General features: G+C 33.4%; 1 protein-coding gene across 2 annotated transcripts in view; it reads left to right on the forward strand.

Moving 5' to 3' along the window:
* Positions 1-19,519, forward strand: part of LOC118190675 (uncharacterized) — a 260,220-nt gene that overhangs the window by 234,605 nt on the left and 6,096 nt on the right. Inside the window, exon 1 of one of the 2 annotated variants that reach the window (XM_035361434.2) lies at positions 17,270-17,999. The exons of the other annotated variant lie outside the window; for it this stretch is intronic. Within the exon in view, the coding sequence (XP_035217325.1) occupies positions 17,843-17,999 (157 nt within the window). The 5' untranslated portion in view covers positions 17,270-17,842. Of the gene's footprint in view, positions 1-17,269; positions 18,000-19,519 lie in introns of those variants that run through there. 2 annotated transcript variants of the gene reach the window in all.

Here is a 19,519-nt window from a genome sequence, read left to right on the forward strand (position 1 = left end):
ACAGAACAATCTCTTCGCCGATTAATAGCTCTGCATTAGGTAAAACAACAGTTGTTAAATTTGCATCTATTCCCGTAAACAAACCAGAATATCTCCGCAAATTTTGAATACGAAGATATCGAACTCTATCTTAGCATTAACGCAAACCTAATGTTTACTAACAGGAGTATTTACTCTCTATCAGGCACATAAAATTCTGATTTAATATCGAGAAAAATCTTCCACCAATATTGTTGAAACTTTCTCATAAAACCCTCTACCAATATTTTGAAATACTCAGTAACTGGAAGTGTGAGTCAACAATCAGTATTTAAGGAAATAAAGCATGCTGCTCCTCTTTTTACTACCTTGTACAAAGTAAAGGAAGTATTGCAATCGCAAAAAAATTTCGGGTATCACATTCCAACGAAAATATCCATTTTGAGAATATCCGTCAAATCAACGAAATCAATCAATCCACGAAAATATCCATCCATTATCCATCTTGAATCCATTTGAGCGATGTTTTTGCGTGACATCTGTACATACGGACAGAATAAAGGACTCTTTTTCCCAAAACGGACTGTAGATTTAAAATGGATTCAGTTTTCAGAAAAAGTTTTTTTTCGTGACATCTGTGTACGTATGTATGTATCTCGCATAACTCAACAACGAGTAGCCTCAGAACGCTGAAATTTTGTACGTGGAACTAACATGCAGTTGTGCACCTCCCTCTTTGGCTGCACTCGCTCGCACCATATATGACCTAGTCAAGGTCTTGTTACCCGACTCCGTGAGCTCAGTTTTTTTAATTCTTATTTGTTGCTAAATTGTGCATTTTTTTTTTTTTTTGCTTTAAAAGTGATAGAATTATGTTGTTCTTATATTTCGGATGAAGTTTTTATGCCTTTAGTTAATCTGCATGCACTAGTTGTAGAATTATCAACAATTGAAACTCTTTAGAAGAATAGTGCAGTCAGTTTCTGCACCTTCAGTGTCTTTTGCCCAGTGTGACCGAAAGGAAACTCCCAGTTTGGTGCACCTAAAATATGCCTTCTTGCCCGCTGGTCAAATTGCTTGTTTTCGTAGAAAGTATAATTTTTAATTGTAAAAACTGTTTAACTGCTTTTTAATTGTATTTGCTGTTTTTTGTTTTTCTGTAGGTTACAAATTTTAATGAAGATGTACTGAGTTTTTACGTATTTTTGTCTTGCCGCGAAGTAAGAACTGAGTTAATTGAATGCGAAATGTCTCTCTAGTGAAATTCGAGGAAATAAGTTTAAATGAAATTCAGCAAAAAGTGTGTATAATTTAATAGGTCGTACAAGGAAGTCGTTCACATCAATTTTTTTTTTCTTTTTGGGCGAAGGGGGGAATCTTGTATACATCATAACAAAATACCGAAAAAAGAAAAGGTCAGTAACTTATGATACAATAAAGTACTTGTATATAATCATCCTATGTAGGAATTGGGAACTCTTGTTTTCGAGTTTCTTTTCGGAAAGCATCTGCATTTTAATCGTGTTCAGGCATATTGAAGAAAAACTGGAGATCCGTGCATTCGTTAAAAACAGTTTTGAATGTAATAATGGGGCAATTTGTATGCCCTTGATCTGGTGTGCCTCTGGAACTGTAAAATCCAGGTTGCTTAGATAAGGTTTCAATGCGATAGCACAGTCGTTCTGAAAATGTTGTTTACCTTCAGTTCATCACCCATCCAAAAAAATGTCTGAAGACTGTTCTTCCTCTAAAGTTATAATTTATAGTTTACCAACAGCATTGTAGTAAAATTACCAATTAATACTTTTTTAATAACATACTCCAATTTCTTCATGAAACGTTTTCGTATAGTTCAGTCATTTTATCTCCAGTACGCCTAAATGGACTTTTTTTTTTTTAATGTTTTGTTTGTTACCATTATTTTTTAGATATCATGTTCATTCTTCGCACTTAAATCATAAAATTAAATTCGAAAACAATATCACAAAATGTTTAAATAGAGCATATCTTTAGAATTTCTGATACACAGTCTCGCGCGCCGAAGATAAAAAGTTCCCCCCTACAGTGTTGCCACTGCTCGCTTTGAAATCGTTAAGTTTGTTAATAAAAATTCCGTTAAAGTTTTACAGAATATGAAATAGATAATAAAACAAACTCCAAATTCCGAATTTTGTCTTCCAGATGCTCATATTCGAGTTGAGGACTACGTTATTCAAAATTAGATGTCTTTAGGTACCGTTGATTTTTAACAGGGAGAGAAAGATACATAAATTTATGCAGATTCTTCATTATTTAATTTCTTTAAATATAATGCAGGACGCTAATATTGGGTGGCAACAATTTGGAAAGTGATTCAGACTTTTATAGATTAAGTTTCTAAAACTTTAAAAGTTTCGCTACTACTCTATAGTGGTTCCGAATTAAAAGATGGCAAATGATGTGGGTAGGAGTATATATTTTGTCTCTCCTTTCTCTATGCATTCGTGCTGTGACGGTTATCATACGAGAGGTCCGGGTTCGAGTCCCGGCTAGGGCATTTCACACTTTTCTCGACACCTGCTTTAAAATAACCTAAACTGTAGAGACCATGGAGGTAGGAAATAAGATGGAGAGGCCCTAACCGGTTTCTCCCATACACTGCTTTGAAGCACTGGCGATCCCTTTGTGGTGACCAAAACGTTGGGTCGTTTACCATTAAGATCAATGGGTTTTGACACGATCGGATGTAAATATTTTGTAATTACATCGTAAATATACATATAAATGTATATATTTTCTTTTCCTGCGATATTTCAAAGTCCTAATTATATGAAAAGAATACATTTTTAATCATTTCATTCTGAACGGAATTAAATGATATACTTTTCACAGAACAGTTTGCTCAGAACGGTTTAATTTGAATGAAATATTCTCACAAATTTTCGTTAATTACTTTAGGAAAAAAAATTAAGGTAATTCGATTTTATTCCGTTAAGGATTACTAAAATTAAGATCAAACTTATTAGTCCAAAGGGGCTTTGTCTCTGAAGGACTATTGTTTTCGCTTTGCGATTTTGCTTTGAATCACTATAAATGTCCGTTTCACTTTTCAAACTGTTGCCACTAAATGTTAGAGTCCTGTATTATATTTCAAGAAATTAAACAATCAAAAATCTGCATAAATGTTTGTATATTTCGCGCACTGTGATAAGACAACGGTACATAAAGCCATCGAATTTTGAATGATTTAATCCTCTTACGGATATGGGCATGCGGAAGACGATATTTGAAATTTGGAATTTGTTTTATTATCGATTTCCTATTTTGTAAAACTTTAACGAATTTTTGATTAACAAACTCATGGATTTCAAAGTGAGCAATGGCAACGTTGTGCAGAAAAAAAATTTTTATTTCCAGCCAGTTTTGTGTGTTACTTTTATTTATTAAATATTACATTCTTCGCTCTTAAACCATAAAATTCAGTTCAACAGCAATATCGCAAAATAGTTTTAAAATGAGCATATCTTTAGAATTTCCGATACAGAGACTCACGCGCTGGAGATAAAAAAAAATTTTCTGTACAACGTTGCCATTGCTCGCTTTTAAATCGTTGAGTTTGTTACTCAAAAATTCGTTAAACTTTTACAAAATAGGAAATTAATATAAAACAAATTCCAAATTTCAAATTTGGTCTTCCACATGCCCATATTCGTAGGAGGATGACGTCATTCAAAATTCGATGGCTCTATGTACCATTGTCTTATCACAATGCGAGAACTATACATACATTTATGCAGATTTTTCATTATTTAATTTCTTCAAATATAATGCAGGACTCTAACATTTGGTGGCAACGGTTTGAAAAGTGAAACGGACATTTATAGTGATTCAACGCAAAACGAAAACAATAGTCCTTCAGGGACAAAGCCCCTTTGGACTAATAATAATAATAATAATAATATATTACATTACATTCATCATATTGAAGTTTATAAAATAAAAAGAATTTTAATAACGAATCTACTGTTTGAATAATAAATGCGAAAATTTAAGCAATTACACTTTCTACAACGGCCCATTTAGCGGCTGAGCGGTAAAGTCACTGAACACTGGTAGTTAGCTCAAGTTTCGAATCCCGGCGAACGGCCTGGCTGCATGGGTGTTTTCGTGATTTTCCGGTTGTGTATAGTGTATGCAGTATCTTCTGGATGCATACGTGAATAAAGCGGGCGCAGCACGATGAAAACAGGTGAACACTGGTAGTTTGGTCCAACTTTCGAATACCGGCGAACACGGGCTGGCTGCATGAGTATTTTCGTGATTTTCTGCATGTGTAACGTGTATGAAGTATCTTATGCATGCATATGTTAATAAAGCGGACGCAGCCCAGGTAAAATCGATGTACACTGGTAGGTCGGTCCAACTTTGGAATCCCGCTGAACGGGATGCCTCCATAGATTTTTTCGTGATTTTACTCATGTGTATTGTGTATGCGGTATCTCCTGTATGCATAAGCGAATAAAGCGGGCGCAGCCCGCTCAAAACCGCAGAACATTGGAAGTTCAGTCCAATTTTCGAATCCAGACGAACAGGCCGGCACGATGGGTGTTCACGTGATTTTACGAATGTGTAATGTGTATGCAGCACCTTATGGATTCATTTATGAATAAGGGAGACGCAGCCCGCACAAAACCGTTGAACACTGGTAGTTTGGTCAAACTTTCGAATACCAGCGAATGGGCTGCCTGTATGAATAATTTCGTGATTTTCCGGATGTGTAACGTTTATGAAGTATCTTGTGGATGCATACGTGAATAAAGCGGGTGGAGAACACTGGTAGTTCGGACCAAATTTTGAATCCAATCGTACGGGCTGGCTCCAAGGGGTTTTTTTCGTGATTTTCCTCATGTGTATCGAGTAACCAGTATCTTCTGAATGCATATGTGACCAAAGCGGGCGCAGCCCGGGAAAAACCGCTGAACACTGGTAGTTCGGTCCAACTTTCGAATTCCGGCGAGCAGGCTGGCTGCATGAGTGTTTTCGTGATTTTCCGCATGTGTATCGTGTATGCAGTGTCTTCAGGATGCAAACGGGAATAAAGCGGGCGCAGCCCGCGTAAAATCGCTGAACGCTGGTAGTTCGGACCAACTTTCGAATAAAGGCCAACGGGCTGGCTCTATGGGTGTTTTCGTGATTTTTCGCATGTGTGTCGTGTATGCGGTACATTCTGGATGCATACTTTAATAAAGCGGGCGCAACCCGCGCAAAACCGCTGGACACTGGTAGTTCGTTCCAACTTTCGAATCCGGGCCAGCGGGCTGGGTGCATGCGTGTTTTCGTGATTTTACGCATGTGTAACGTGTATGCAGTATCTTCTCGATGAATACGTGAATAAAGCGGGGGCCGACCGCGTAAAATCGCTCAACACTGATAGTTCTGTCCAACTTTCGAATACCGGTCCAACTTACGAATTTTGAAATTGAATAGGGAACTCATGAACATTGAACAATGAAAAGCGGGCTTGCCCGCTAGTCAAATTTAAAAACTGCACAGAATTATCGCCCTCATTTTCCGAGTGGCAACAGTGCTGATGTCAGCAACAATAGCTGCAGTGCTAATATCATCAAGAATGGCTGCGTACCATTATTTGCTGATATAATGAGATAGAATCATGTATTTGATGCGATTTCATCAAAAAACATAAAATTAAAAAAAACTCATGGGATTTTGAAAAAAAAATCGCTTCGAGGTGCTCTGGCTGTTGTCTAGATGCACCCTATGTACCCAATTTCGTAACCCTGGTCTGTTAGCTTACGCGCAGCACGAACACCAGAGGCAGACAGACTCTTCCTTTTATTATATGCACAGATAAAACAAAATTCTTTTGATGCTTCCTGAATTGAGAATTAATGATCATAGCCTCCGTTTTAAAACAAATTTTGAAATTTTCGTAGGTAATCTGGCGCTCCTTCTTCTCGTAGTTTGTCACCTGAGGCAAATATATCTCACTTGCTTCACACTTTTCTGGCTCTGCCTCTTTTTAACACAAGTGGTATACTACTGGACGTTATCAATAGTTAGGCAGTAATGCATTTAATGGTTAAGATATACAATATTCTTGAAGATCTTGAAATACAGAAGTTTTGAATACAGTCGACCAATCAAAGTTTATTTAACTGCTGACCAAATCTTGAATTTAAACTAAAATCAGTAGTCTTCGACCCGGAGGCCTTTACTACCATAAATTACATTTAGTCTATTTAGGAGATAATTTTTAAGTCATAAAAATTCCGCCAGATAGCAGCACATATGCACTGAGTGCAGAAGTTCTGTTTCTGCTGACCAATTTTCCATTCCATTTTCCGCTGTTATACTGGACTTAACCTGCGTGGATTGCAGGCTTTTTGCCAGTTGTCGTTTAATATGGGCTGCTGGAAGTACTAAAAACAGAACAAAGGTGTCGCAGAGACAAGATGTGAAAATAAGGGAAAGTGTGGCAGTTTGCCACTTGCTGACCAAGAAGTAAATAAATCTTTTTAAATACCTTAGTGCTGCCATCTGCTGGTAACATTAAACGTAAATGAAACTAAACGTTAAATCGAAAAAGGTAAAGAAATATTTTTATGTCGTATGTTTATAATATGATATAAATTACATTTATATCTTTGTAAATTTATATGTGCAAACTTCTACGCATAATTAAATGCATATTCGTAGACTTACTCACACTACAAATAGATTGGCAGGTCGGATATGACCACGTACTTATATGTTGTGCTACTATGTTGTACTGGTATGTTATGCTAAGTCAATGCATAAGATGATTTAATAACTTAAATGATAATTCCAGAATATATTAAGCATAATTTAATTCGAAATAATAAAATAATACGTTACGTTTGCAATAAAAAACGAACTCCCTCTTTTTTTTTCTTTTTTTTTTCCTTTTTTGTCTACATTTCTTCTTGTTGCCAATCTAGAGAAACTAAACTTCGCAACAACAAAGGTAATATTATATGCAGAGGGAGCTGCTACAGATACTTAGCTGTATGAGATATAATAGAAAAATTAATTATGCGGCCTGAATAAGTTAAACTTTCCACTAGCCTAATCAATTTATCGCTGAAAAGGAAACAAACAAAATATTTTAATTATGCATTCTATTACTTTGTTCCTTATTTAATTGCAATTTCAGATTACTTAATTTATTTTTTGGCATTAATAGAATAATAAAAGTCATTGACAATTCATAAAATACAAAATTGTGTTTATAAATTTTTAATTATTTTTTATTTTTAAAGAAAATATCAAAATAAAAAAAAAATATATATATATTATTATTGAATGACATCGGTTGTTATTTTTCACTTAACTTTTATTGTATGAAAAGAACAGAAAGGAATATCATATTTTAATTATTTATTTTATTATATTGTTCCTTATTTAATTACAATTGCAAATAACTTAATTCTTTGATTCTTTTCTCATATCAATAGAATAACAAAAGTCATCAAACAAACAATTTTTTTCATTTTGCATTACTACAGTAAATTCCATCTGCCATTTGTCATGAAATTTATAATATAGGTTCCAGTCTCATTTTTCATTTTGCTCTTCGTTTGGAATTCTAGCTTGTTAAGCGAATAAGTTGCAGCGATTTGTTTCATAATAACATTTTAAAAAATATGCGTACAACTTTTTTAATTTTATTTGATTTTGAAGAAAATATTAAGGTTAAAATATTATAATATTGTTTTTGACTGACTGCTGATCGTTATTCTCATCTAAACTTTATTGTATGAAAAGAACGATCGAAATACCAAAGTCCGTTGATACCTGTTTAATTGGTACTGTGATCATGAGTAATTTGAAGAGGTACACGAACATTTCCACCATCTGCCCCCAAGCATCGGTTACAGCATCTACTCAACTTAATTTGAGTTCAGAAAAAATTCCGTTGAGAAAAAATTCAGTTCCTTCTCGACTCCTTTTAGTGAGCAGAAAAAAAAAAATGCATTTAGCGGAAAAAGAAAATAATTTTCCGACACAAAAATTTCAAACACCTATAACGGGAAATATAGTTTTATTTAGTATAAATTTAATTATTTAAAAAGAAAATTAAAAATAAAAAATATTCTCGATCACAATACCCACGTTTTTAAAGTGTTTGTTAGTATCATTCGGCTAATAGATTTGTGTTGGACAACACGCTTCTTTAGAAATCAAATCTCACGGGAAAAGATTTCAAATTATATGTATTATTTCTAATTTTCATATTATTCAAAAATAAGATGTGAAACTCTTTTGTTACCATTAATGACATAATTTATGCACAATTTAAAATCTGTACAGATAAAATATCAAAGATGGATTTAGCAACAAATTTATTAATTTATTATTATTTTTCGAACATTTAAAAATAAAAAACTAACGGGCCCTTCCACATTGCCTAATCTTGCGTATTTATGCCACTGATTTCATTTGTATAAATTAAGAACTAAATAATTTAAATTGAAATTATTTTGTATTTTTCATGTATTTTACAAGTATTCTAAGGATGAAATTATCTTATTCTAGCAACTTGCATTTAAATGTTCATTTAGAAACTCGTACTCCAAGGTTACCTCAAAGTTATATAATACTTTTTACTGTATGCATATATTTTTATATTTTGTATCTCAACTTTTATATTAATATTTCAGCCTTGCAGGACTTAATTGCTCTCTTCTACGATAACTTCAACGATCTAGCTAATGTTACTATCTCGTCTGCTCACCAGATGGCGCCAGGGGCACTTCGTTTCTCCGGACTTCCCATCGCCAGCTCAACGACTTGTTATAATTGCTTTCCACGTCACGTCGTGTTTTCAGCACAATTTTGGATTTTCGCATAAAATTTATCGTTTATGCGGTGCTTTGCTCTCATTTACCGCCAAAGGCCACAGAGGATTCCAATGATAGGTAAAAGCTGCAAGTAGCTGTACGCCTAAGAAACCTTACGATTCACTCCAAGTTTCAGCAAAGAATGAAAATTCGAACTAAATTCATCAAAGATTGCTCAAAATTAAATTCAGCAGTCTTTAAGTTACCTGAAAGTTTCAGTAACTGCTATTGTCTACACTGAAATTTAGTTTCACTGGATGAAAAAGAAATGATTTCTTGCTTTCATTCACGAAACTTAAAAAAAAAAAAAAGGGGGAAGAAGAAGAAAAGAAATTCTGATTAGGAAATAGAGAAACGGAAAACTAAATGTTTGATTTTTCAGTTGCGGTTGATGAAATCAAACATCATTAAAAATTCATGGAACTAAAAGGTTTCCCTCAATCATAGTAAAACGAAAACTAAGACTAAAATAAGGCAAATAGGAGAGTTTCTTTTAAAAACTACCATATTTATATTCTTTCCGATACTTTATTTATTTTTATACATTAATTTGGTGAAATGATGGAGTGTAGTTTTATATACTAAAGAATATTATTGAAATACACAAAGCTTATCTGAAAATCCAACGTAATTTAAAATCTCAATTTTGTTTAGTGTGAATTTCCAGCTGACAGGCTTCCAGCGCATTTTACATTTTCTGGCTACTAAAGAAAGAAAGAGAATATCTAGCTTCATTTAAATGTTAAATTTCACAGATATTCACTCCATACAGAACTGAAATGTGTAGAATTTAATTCAATAATTTGGTATGGTTAGACTCCGTTCTAATTGTCTCTGTAGTGAATTCACAGTGCGTTTTGAAACATTTCTGGTGCTGCCATCTATTGAAATATATAAAACTTATGATAGATGGCGCGAAAAGAATTGTCATTCAACTGTTTACCTGCCAATGTCCCTAATATCAGACACATTTATGAAAAATGATTTCATTCATTATTTTTAAAACATATTTCAGCATCACTTTTTCAGTCGAAAGTAAATGCAGCATATAATCTCTATCTGCCTTTCGTTAGTTTTCAGGAATTTCAGGGTTAGTTTTAGTTTGCATCTGCAAGGAACAGGAGGGAAAAAAATTAAAGAAGACAAAAAACGAACAACTGAGTGAACCGAGCTTCACCAAGATAAAGTGCTTTTCTGTGCGCAAATTTGAAGCAACATAGACGGTGAAAGCATCGAAAAGTCATATTTTCAGTTGACGCAAAATTCAACCAAATAATGAATAATTTAATGATTAGTATGAATTCACTCTTTTAAGATAATCCTATTATAATTAAACTTGGGAGATAATATAATAAATTAATCAATATTATTTAGTAAATAAATTATTATATATATATATATTTAGTAGTTTTCAATGCTGTGCATTTTTTATATCGAATGTATTAATTATTATTTATTAAAAATAAGCTACTTTTTTAGAATAATTTTCGATTTAATCATTTTACCACATTCATCTTTTATTTTATTTTCCCATCCTCTTCAAAAGCGATAGATCGAAGCCTTCAGTGCATATTACTATTTTTAGCCCAAAGAGCTATTAATTTCGTTTTAGCATTTTATGTCGAATCACTATAAATGCGTATCACTTTTCAAATTGTTGCCACCAAATGTTAGAGCCCTGCATTATATTTAAATAAATTAAATAATGAAGAATCTGCATAAATGTATGTATGCTTCTCGCATTGTGATAAAACAACGGTACCTAGAGCTATCCAATTTTGAATAGCGTAATCCTTCACCCGAATATGGGCATCTGGAAGCGCTAACTTGGAATTTGTTTTATTATTTATTTGATATTTTATAACACTTTTTGGATTAACGAACTCAACGATTTCAAAGCGAGCAGTGGCAACACTGTACGGAAAAAGAAACATTTTTATCTCCACCACATGAGACTGTGTATCGGAAATTCTAAACGTACACTCTTTTTGAATTATTTTGTGATATTGCTGTTGATTGAATTTTATGGTTTAGGTGCGAAGAACATGATAATTAGTAAATAAAGGTAACATAGAAAACGTTAAAAAAATCTCTTTGAGTGTAATATAAAATCTAAAAACTTCCAGATTATTTTTTATTTATTGATTTTTTTTATAATAAATAGCTGTTTACGTGTATTTCTAATTTTCTTTATTTCAGAAACGACTAAAACTTCTCAAAACTACAAAATTCCGGAAACGACAAAAATTAAAAGTAAATATTTGGATTACTTCATGAAAATTAAACGGTAGTTAATAATCAGAAACCAAATTCTTGAAATATAAATAAATTCCTGAAGTAAAAAAACTTTTAGAATAAACAAACCTTTATTCGTTTTCAGTATTACTTAAAATTTGTAAAACTGTGTTTTGGCTGTCTACTAAAACAAAGCAATATGTGAAGCAGTTTTGCAGTGGAATTCTTTCTACAATAATTTGCATAATACGAATAAGAAAATCAATTATAATGCATCAAATTAACGAAATAATGCAACAAATTTTTAGCAATTTTCAATATTCTTTTGATACAATATATTTAATGATTGGCACGAAGAACCACTGACATTACAGAACTTTATGGATGTCTTTTCAACAAATATGCATAATATTTCAAGGCAGAATATTTTAATTTTTCCGATTTTTACGTTCATTCCTCTTCAAGACTTTTCATTGTTTCAAAACATGTTCTGTACCTGTGTGTGTGCTGGGGAGACGCCAAATAAGTAAACTCTGACTTCCTTAGAGCATTTACCAGTTACGGTTGTAATATATGTTTCTCCAAATTTGTGTGGATTTGGCATTTTTTTTTTTTTTGGTAATCTAAATATGTCCCTTTTCCTGTAAAAAGTATGTGTAATTTATCATCAATATCTGGTCAAGTCTTCTAAGCATACTTTCACTATTCTTATCTTTTGTTATTGTTTATCTTTTGATAATTCTTCATTTAAAGTTTCTTCTTTAGCTTCTGAATTATTTAAAAATTTCGATTACTTTTGATTAATAACATTTTGCTTATTAATTTCATTGATATGCGCGGCTCAGATACCTCAGTTTTAATGGCTGCCCACAATTGTCATTGTAACTGATTTGAATCTAAATCAGAAACAGTTTTTAGGTTCTTAATAAACTTAAGGATGCGAAGTTATTTTATAAGCAGCACCCACCAGCAGCTGAGTAGATGAGATTGCTACACTGTAAAAGCTCAACCTGCGTTCAAACCGCAGTCAAAAGTCTGGCTTCTAAAATCCTTGACTCTCCTGGTTTACCCATGAGGAACATAAATGGGTGTGTTTCCTGTAGAAGATCGTAGTCGAATGCATTCCTTCCTCAGGCAGATAGTCTTCATGTGCTTTTCTGAACACATCGTTTCCATTAATGAGTACGTTTCCTATAGAAGATCGCAGTCGAGTGTATTCCTTCCTCAGACAGATAGTCCAGTCCTCCTGTGCTCCTAATTAATGGACACGATATGATCAGTTGCGTATGGCCAGCTTATATTCAGCTTAATGGCCATATGCAGCTGACCATATTGTGTCCATTAATTACGAGTGCGTTTCCTGTAGAAGGTGTGTGTGTGTGTGTGTGATTATGGCAAAGCCTCGAGGGCTATCTGCCTAAGAGGAGGGATGCCTTCGTAGAGGACTTTCTAAGGGAAACTGGCTCGTATACACGTTACACATGGGGAAAACCACGAAAACGCCCATGCAGCCAGCCCGTTCGCGGGATTCGAACCTCGGACCGAACTACCAGTGTTCAGCGACTTTACCGCTCGGCCGCTTTTCCTGTAGAAGATTGTAGTCAAATGCATTCCTTCCTCAGACAGACAGCCCTCATGTGCTTTTTCCTCAGACAGATAGTCCTCATGTGCTTTTTCCTCAGATAGATATCCTCCTATGCTCCTAGTTAATGGACACGATATGGGCAGTTGCATATGGCCAGCTTAATGGCCATATGCAGCTGACTATAGCTTGTCCTTTAATTACGAGTATGTTTGCTGTAGAAGACCGTAGTCAAGTGCATTCCTTCTTTAGACAGATAGTCCTCATGTGCTTTTTCTCAATTAACAGTGCATCCTATTTCCTTACATTTTTTTTTCCGTGATTACGCTTAAAATTTTGAAAAGAAAAAATGCTTGTATCTTATTCCATTTATTATTTATTATTATTATTTATCCCATTATGTTTTATACCATTTAATTTTACGATAGATTTAAAAACTGTGCGATGAATTTATAAATCTGCATGTTTTTTTTTTTTTTTTCAATTATGTGTAGAAGCACGGATTCAAATGCAATAAAAATCGCTAATTTTTTAGTAGAATTAATCCTTTCTAAGACAACCACCCATGATTCAGATGATTCTGATCATCGCTATTCAGCATATTTCTAATAATTATATAAAAAATTACTTATATTCTCCGGAACATTGCTACTTTAAAAAATAGTCGACTTTGGGAGTTAATTTTTTAGAGATAGTTCTTTTTACATTTTATGTAAATAAAAGCCTTACTGCGATTTAACACGATCAAAAAATACTGAAAATCTATTGGTACTTACGTATTATCCCGCTGACAGGAAAAGTTAGGATCCCACCAAATCTGCGGAATTCTGAAGAAACTGCGGCCAAAGAACTTCTAGCACATGCATGCTCTTTGCTAGGGCTTCTTTAAACAATCAGTATTCGACTTGCGTCCTTTTACTCTTCATGAAAACGCTTTCGTCGATTTCTACTATTTTGTTAGTCCCTCCCGATTGTATCGGAAGCTCTGGGAGTATTTTCTGAGGGTAATTATTCCAACATATTATTATCGTTTTGTCAGCCAAATGCATATCTGACTATATCGTGCCCATTAAAACACCCTTTTTCTGGATGGAAGGATCCTATTTACATATTATATAGTAGGCCTGATAAATATAGAAATAATATCCTTAAGCAGAAGATAACTTTTGCCCTTTTTAACTTTTTTTTTTTTTTCTTTTGAAAATAATGCCTTTGCCTGCTGTTCTGCAGAAGGCAGATCCCAAATTTTACTCATTATTCTTTTCGAAATGCAAGAAAAAATACAGACCGTTAATTTATAACCTTGTTGATTAAAAAAAAAAAAAAAAAAAGTGTGACTTATCGGGAATCAATCGGTGTTACATCAGATGGAAGCGCAGATGTTTGGAATGCGTTGTTATTTTCCGCTTATCTACGACTGAGAATAAATCGTGATGCTTGGCGATAGTTTCATTGTCGACGGGGTAATACGTAAGTACCAAGCTATTTTATAAATCTTAAACAAGTAGATTAAGTAAATTAATGTTTATGCACAGCTCTATTGTAATGTATTATTCAGGACATTTATACATTAAATCCTCTCCAAAAATAACATCTATTATTTACTAAGATGTACATTTTAAATTTGTCTACATATTCTCAACAATATTTCTTGAAAATTTTCTTATAGAGGCTCAATAAATATTTATTGAATTATTATAAAAATTTCTTATAGAGGCAGGGATAAATACCTGTTTGCTGTAAAATTTTAGCTGCGTAGAACAGAACTATAGTAGTGGTGCAGAACATTGCTTCGACTAACATGAATGCTTTAAAGGTTTGGTTTATTTGGCCATAGAAAAGGACTAGACGGCTAGCTGCCTAAAGAGAGGAATGCCTTCATGGAGGTTTTTCTAAGGGAAACTGGCTCGTATGCATGTTACACATGGAGAAAACAGCGAAAACGCCATGACCTAAAACTTAAAAGATTCGTAATAATTTTTAATAATTGGAATAAAATGTTTAACAATAAGGTATAAGACAGATGTTGAGACTCGTAAAATCTACGGCAGTAGGTCTATATTTTTTATAATAACGATCATCAAACACTTTTGGCAAATTATTTATACGCCGAATTGTGCCCATAAACGTTCACTGTGCGCAAAAAGTAAAAACTCAAACAAGTTCGTGAGTGCATTGAGTTTCACCGCCCGCATGAAACTTAGAAAGGAGTTTATACACGAAGCTTCTTATTTTAAAACACAAAACGATTAAAAAATAGCTGCTAAAACACTATGAATAGGCTGTTCAAAATATTTAAAAATGATAGTTGGCGAAGTAAGCGCTATTCTGCGATTTTCCTGAATTTCAAATATTACTTCAAGTTTTCATCAAGCAAGATTTTACAACAATAAACGAATACATAAGTGGGAAAACCTTTGATTTGCATTATCTACGCATTTCTAAGTTTATAATTGATTATATTTATTACTTTTGGTTACAAAAATACTTGCTTTCAATCATATTGGCACTAGTTTATAGAAGAAGACATAAATGCTTTTCATCAGAATGAAATATTTCAGAGGAATGTAAATCTTACCAGACAAAACAAGAAACAGTACTGTCTGCAGAAACATCCCTGGAATCGAACTTGGAACAGACCACCTCTTCTTCTGCCCCGCCATCCTGTCTGCAGTGAAGCAAATTAGTAATTGCTCAGCCGCCCAACTGGTATAGTGGTTAGCGTCGCTGAATGCAGTACCGAAGGGAATGCAGTATGTCGCTGAATGCAGTATGTTTGTAAATGTATAGTGTCCGTGCGGCAGGGGGCACTCTAATTATGCGGCGAGCCGAAAGTCCTCTCGAGAGCTTGGTGGTAGAGGAAGAGGTGTGGGAGACCCTCGGATCCGTCTCCCTCGGGGATGCTTCAAAATCAAAATTGGGGATCTAAATCACACTGTCACCCGTAAGGTGCTCAAGGCTGTTGCCAACGACAGGCGTAAAATTACGCTCCTTGTCACGAGAAATTTCGTGGGCTTGGGCTGACTATAGGTCAGACAAGTGAATGTTAGCAACAACAGTTGATTGATCCTAAGAAGACCCCTATGAAGAGAATTGCGTCGAGATAGCTAAGGCGATCTGCACCGCCCGTGGTACCATCTAACTGATTTTATGGACATGACAACAAACAAACAAAATCAGAATGAAATAAATAAATCAGAAAAATTTCAGATCATTCCATTTATTTAGAAATAAATAACATAAAAAAAACTACTTTCTAAATAGATACGTATAAGGCAGTTAAAATACACAAAAATAACTATGCCTGAAAAAGCAGTGTTCTTTTGCCACTTAACAATAAAAAAATGCTGCTAAATTTTTCTCACAAAGTCTGCGTTTTCAATCCAAACACTTCCAAATCAGTAATTTTTTTTATAATAACGAACAGCAAGTTATTTTAACTCATGTCGTTCTTTTTCAAAGCAGGGAATCAGATGTATTTTTTTTTTTTTTTTTTTTTTCTAATCAATCTAAAACTGAAGTTGGAAAACTGCTTTCTAAATGGACTTAACTCCCCCCCCCCATTCCTGGAATATTTTAAAGATAGCATTTAAATAACTAAGTTCCAACTGTATAATATGTAAGTAAAACTATAGGTTTTAAGAAATATTAAATATTTGTAGATTTCCCTCTTTATATTCTAAAACAGAATAATGTATACTACAAATAACCTAAATCATAAAAGGTAGAGAATTCATTAACAGATTAGCTTTTAGGATTCCATACACGCTTTATGCGCTTATGGCAATGTGGCATGTTGTGACTTTACAAAATCAATGAACAAACAGTCGTAACTTTCGATTCCTACTATATTTGACGAGCGGTTAAACTCAATTTCAGAGTGAAAATATTTTTATCACATATAATTTCTATAACTGCATTTTTTAAATTGTACTTTTTAAAATTATTTCTTTAGAGATCTGTAATTATTAATAAAAAATTATGTATTTATAAACTGTCGATCGGCACCCTTTTTTGGATGCGCTTCCACAGGGCCTGGTAACATGGCTACAAGACAATTTCCCTTAGAAAGCCCTCAACGAAAGCATCTCCCCCTTAGGCAGATAGCACTTGCGTGCTTTGCCGTGGGGAGGAGAAATCGCTCTAAAACAAGGCACACCAATTTTTTTTTTTTTTTTTTTTTTTTTTTACAGAATCATATATACACTAACATTAAATTAAATGCGTTGTTTTCATTTTCTTATATGTATTTTTGTTTTCAAAGTAAGTATTGTCAACTAAACATTTTTCGAGCGTATAATTCTGTTTCTTTAAGCATTGTTAAAAAGCTTTTAAAGCGTATAATTAGGGTCTGTAATTTGCTTATTGAAATAAGTAACCTAAGAAATATATTTGTTATATTTAAAACAATAAATTTACCATAATCGAAATGAGCTATGATGAAAGCATGTTTTCTACTGGAAATACCAAACTGGCCACATGTACCATTCTAAAAGAAACTGTTTTGGTTCATTTGATTATGGCAAAGCACTCGAGGACTACTTGCCTGAGAGGAGGACTTTCTAAGGTAAACTGGCTCGTATACACGTTACACATGGAGAAAACCACGAAAACACCCCTGCCCTCAAACTTAAAGATTCTTAATAATTTTAATATTTGGAATTACAAGTTTTAACAACAAAGGCATAAGATGACTGTTGAGATTCGTAAAACCTACGGCCCACCAAAATCGTTTACAAAATTATTTACAAGCTTACCAATTTCATTGTGAAATACTGTCATAACTAAACGAACAGATAAATGCTTAGCCTATTCCAGCGTTCCTAGATGACCGCAAGTCACGAGAAACGGGTTCCTGGAGTTACGACAACTCTTGTTTGAAAAGAATTTTGAAGACAGGACAAAATGGTGTTGTTCAACAAAAACTGCATAAAGGAGGTACCATAGCCCTCCCTGTGTTCGAAGAAAAGCTTTATCCACCCCCTCGAGAGAAAGGGAAATATGAGAAGTGTCGAAACCCTTAGCGGTTAAAGAAGGGTTGGTGATTGGAACGCTACCCACCCGAGATACGGTTTAGGGTAGAAGTACTTCCCTAGTTTTGTTAGCGTGCGGTGCCGAACGGAGCGGAAACGTTTCCGGCCAGAACCTGTTCATGTCGTGTTTCCTCTAACTTTCAGCTCAGTCTATGTGCGGAACTGTTGGACTTAAGATGGACATACAACGCTTGATAAATGAAGTTAAAGCCAGACCAGCAATATGGGACCAGAAGTCCATAGAGTATTACAACCGGGATGTTGTTGCAAGAATGTGGAACGAAATAGCTGATGCTTGTGGAATGCCCTGTAAGTACAACTGAAAATAATTGTTTTAACGTGCTTAACATGCATGCGCATAATTTCGACTACATGAGGATAAGGGCGCCATGTTTAAATTTTGGAGACAAAGGGATCATCTCCATATTAAGTTGCGGTATAAACAATTGCGTAGGAGTATTACTGTGTGTATAATCATAGTTAACCAGAAAACTAAACTATTTCTTTTATTAATTTTAACGAGTATAAAAGGTAGTTATTCGAATACAAAATAATTAACTTTTGCATTTTTGTTATTACAAAACTACGTATTTATTTCTGACTAAAAATTATTTTGAGCATATTTTGTTTTTAGTGTTCAGTCAGGTAAACTTTTAGTGTATTACACCATGATTACAAAATCCATATTAAAATTCTCAGCAGTCCGTAATATTTATCAGGAAAACAACTATTTTTTAGTAGTTATTCAAACACATAATGTTTTCTTTTTGAATTTTTTATCGAAATGGTGCTAATATTATTTTGAGTATATTTCTATTGGAAGATTAATTTCGTTTCCCATTGCCCAGGTAATTGATTTTTTAGTGTACTATATATGATTATTCAGTGTTTTATACATGTATACAAAACGCATGTTGAAATTCTCAGTAACCCATAACACACATATATATATATATTTGGTAAAAGTTATTCAGATATGTAACTTAAAGCTAAGAGTTAAGCTAAGTTAAGAAAAAAAAAAAAAAAAAAAAAAATCATTTGAAGGAAAACAATAATTAGGTAATAATAAGTATATAATTATAAAGCATTAATTTCATGTGAAATATTATGCACTCCTTTCAGAAAGTTTCTGGAATAAAAATAAAAGCTTCCATAATGTGCATATTCACTTTAATTTCATGTCAGTTAAATTAAGTCAAATTATCTACTCAAAAATCTGCATAGATTTTATGAACTGCAAATAGTTTAAAATTTTAAACTGTGTAGAATATTAATAAGTAATTTTAATGAGACTATAATTATTATGTGATTTACTCATTCTCTTTTTTTTTTTTTTTTTCTTTAAAACTTCTTAAATTGGAAATAATATTTTGTGTGATTAAGTGTATGATAAAGAATTAAAGAATCGTTATTTGATAAATATCACTAAAACAATAACAGAATTTTAATATTTGTTGACAAGAAAATTACAAATATGCATGGCTTCGTAAAACAAATTACACAAAGTCATGCAGTGAGATAAAAGGTCTAAATTAGTAAAAGCCATTTAATTTGAAGGGAATGACATACATATGTATAAAACATAATTTAAAAATTAAGAATGCATATTAAATTTTTTGCATATAGAAATTAATGGTTGATCTTTACATTATGGTAACTTGGCGATTTTTTCGCGAAAATTTGGCGACCAACTCTCCTACAGCAACCCTCTATTTTTTTTCCCCGCCGCCATTTTGTCTTCACGAAGTAAAGACATGTTTCTTTTCTTTTTATCTCCTGAACACTTCTTCCAACAATCTACTAGCCGAATTACACTTATGCTAGAAATT

The sequence above is a fragment of the Stegodyphus dumicola genome, chromosome 6 (genome assembly GCF_044657685.1).
Source record: "Stegodyphus dumicola isolate Sdum_Otavi_A_Nest chromosome 6, ASM4465768v1".
Classification (NCBI taxonomy): Eukaryota; Metazoa; Arthropoda; class Arachnida; order Araneae; family Eresidae; genus Stegodyphus; species Stegodyphus dumicola.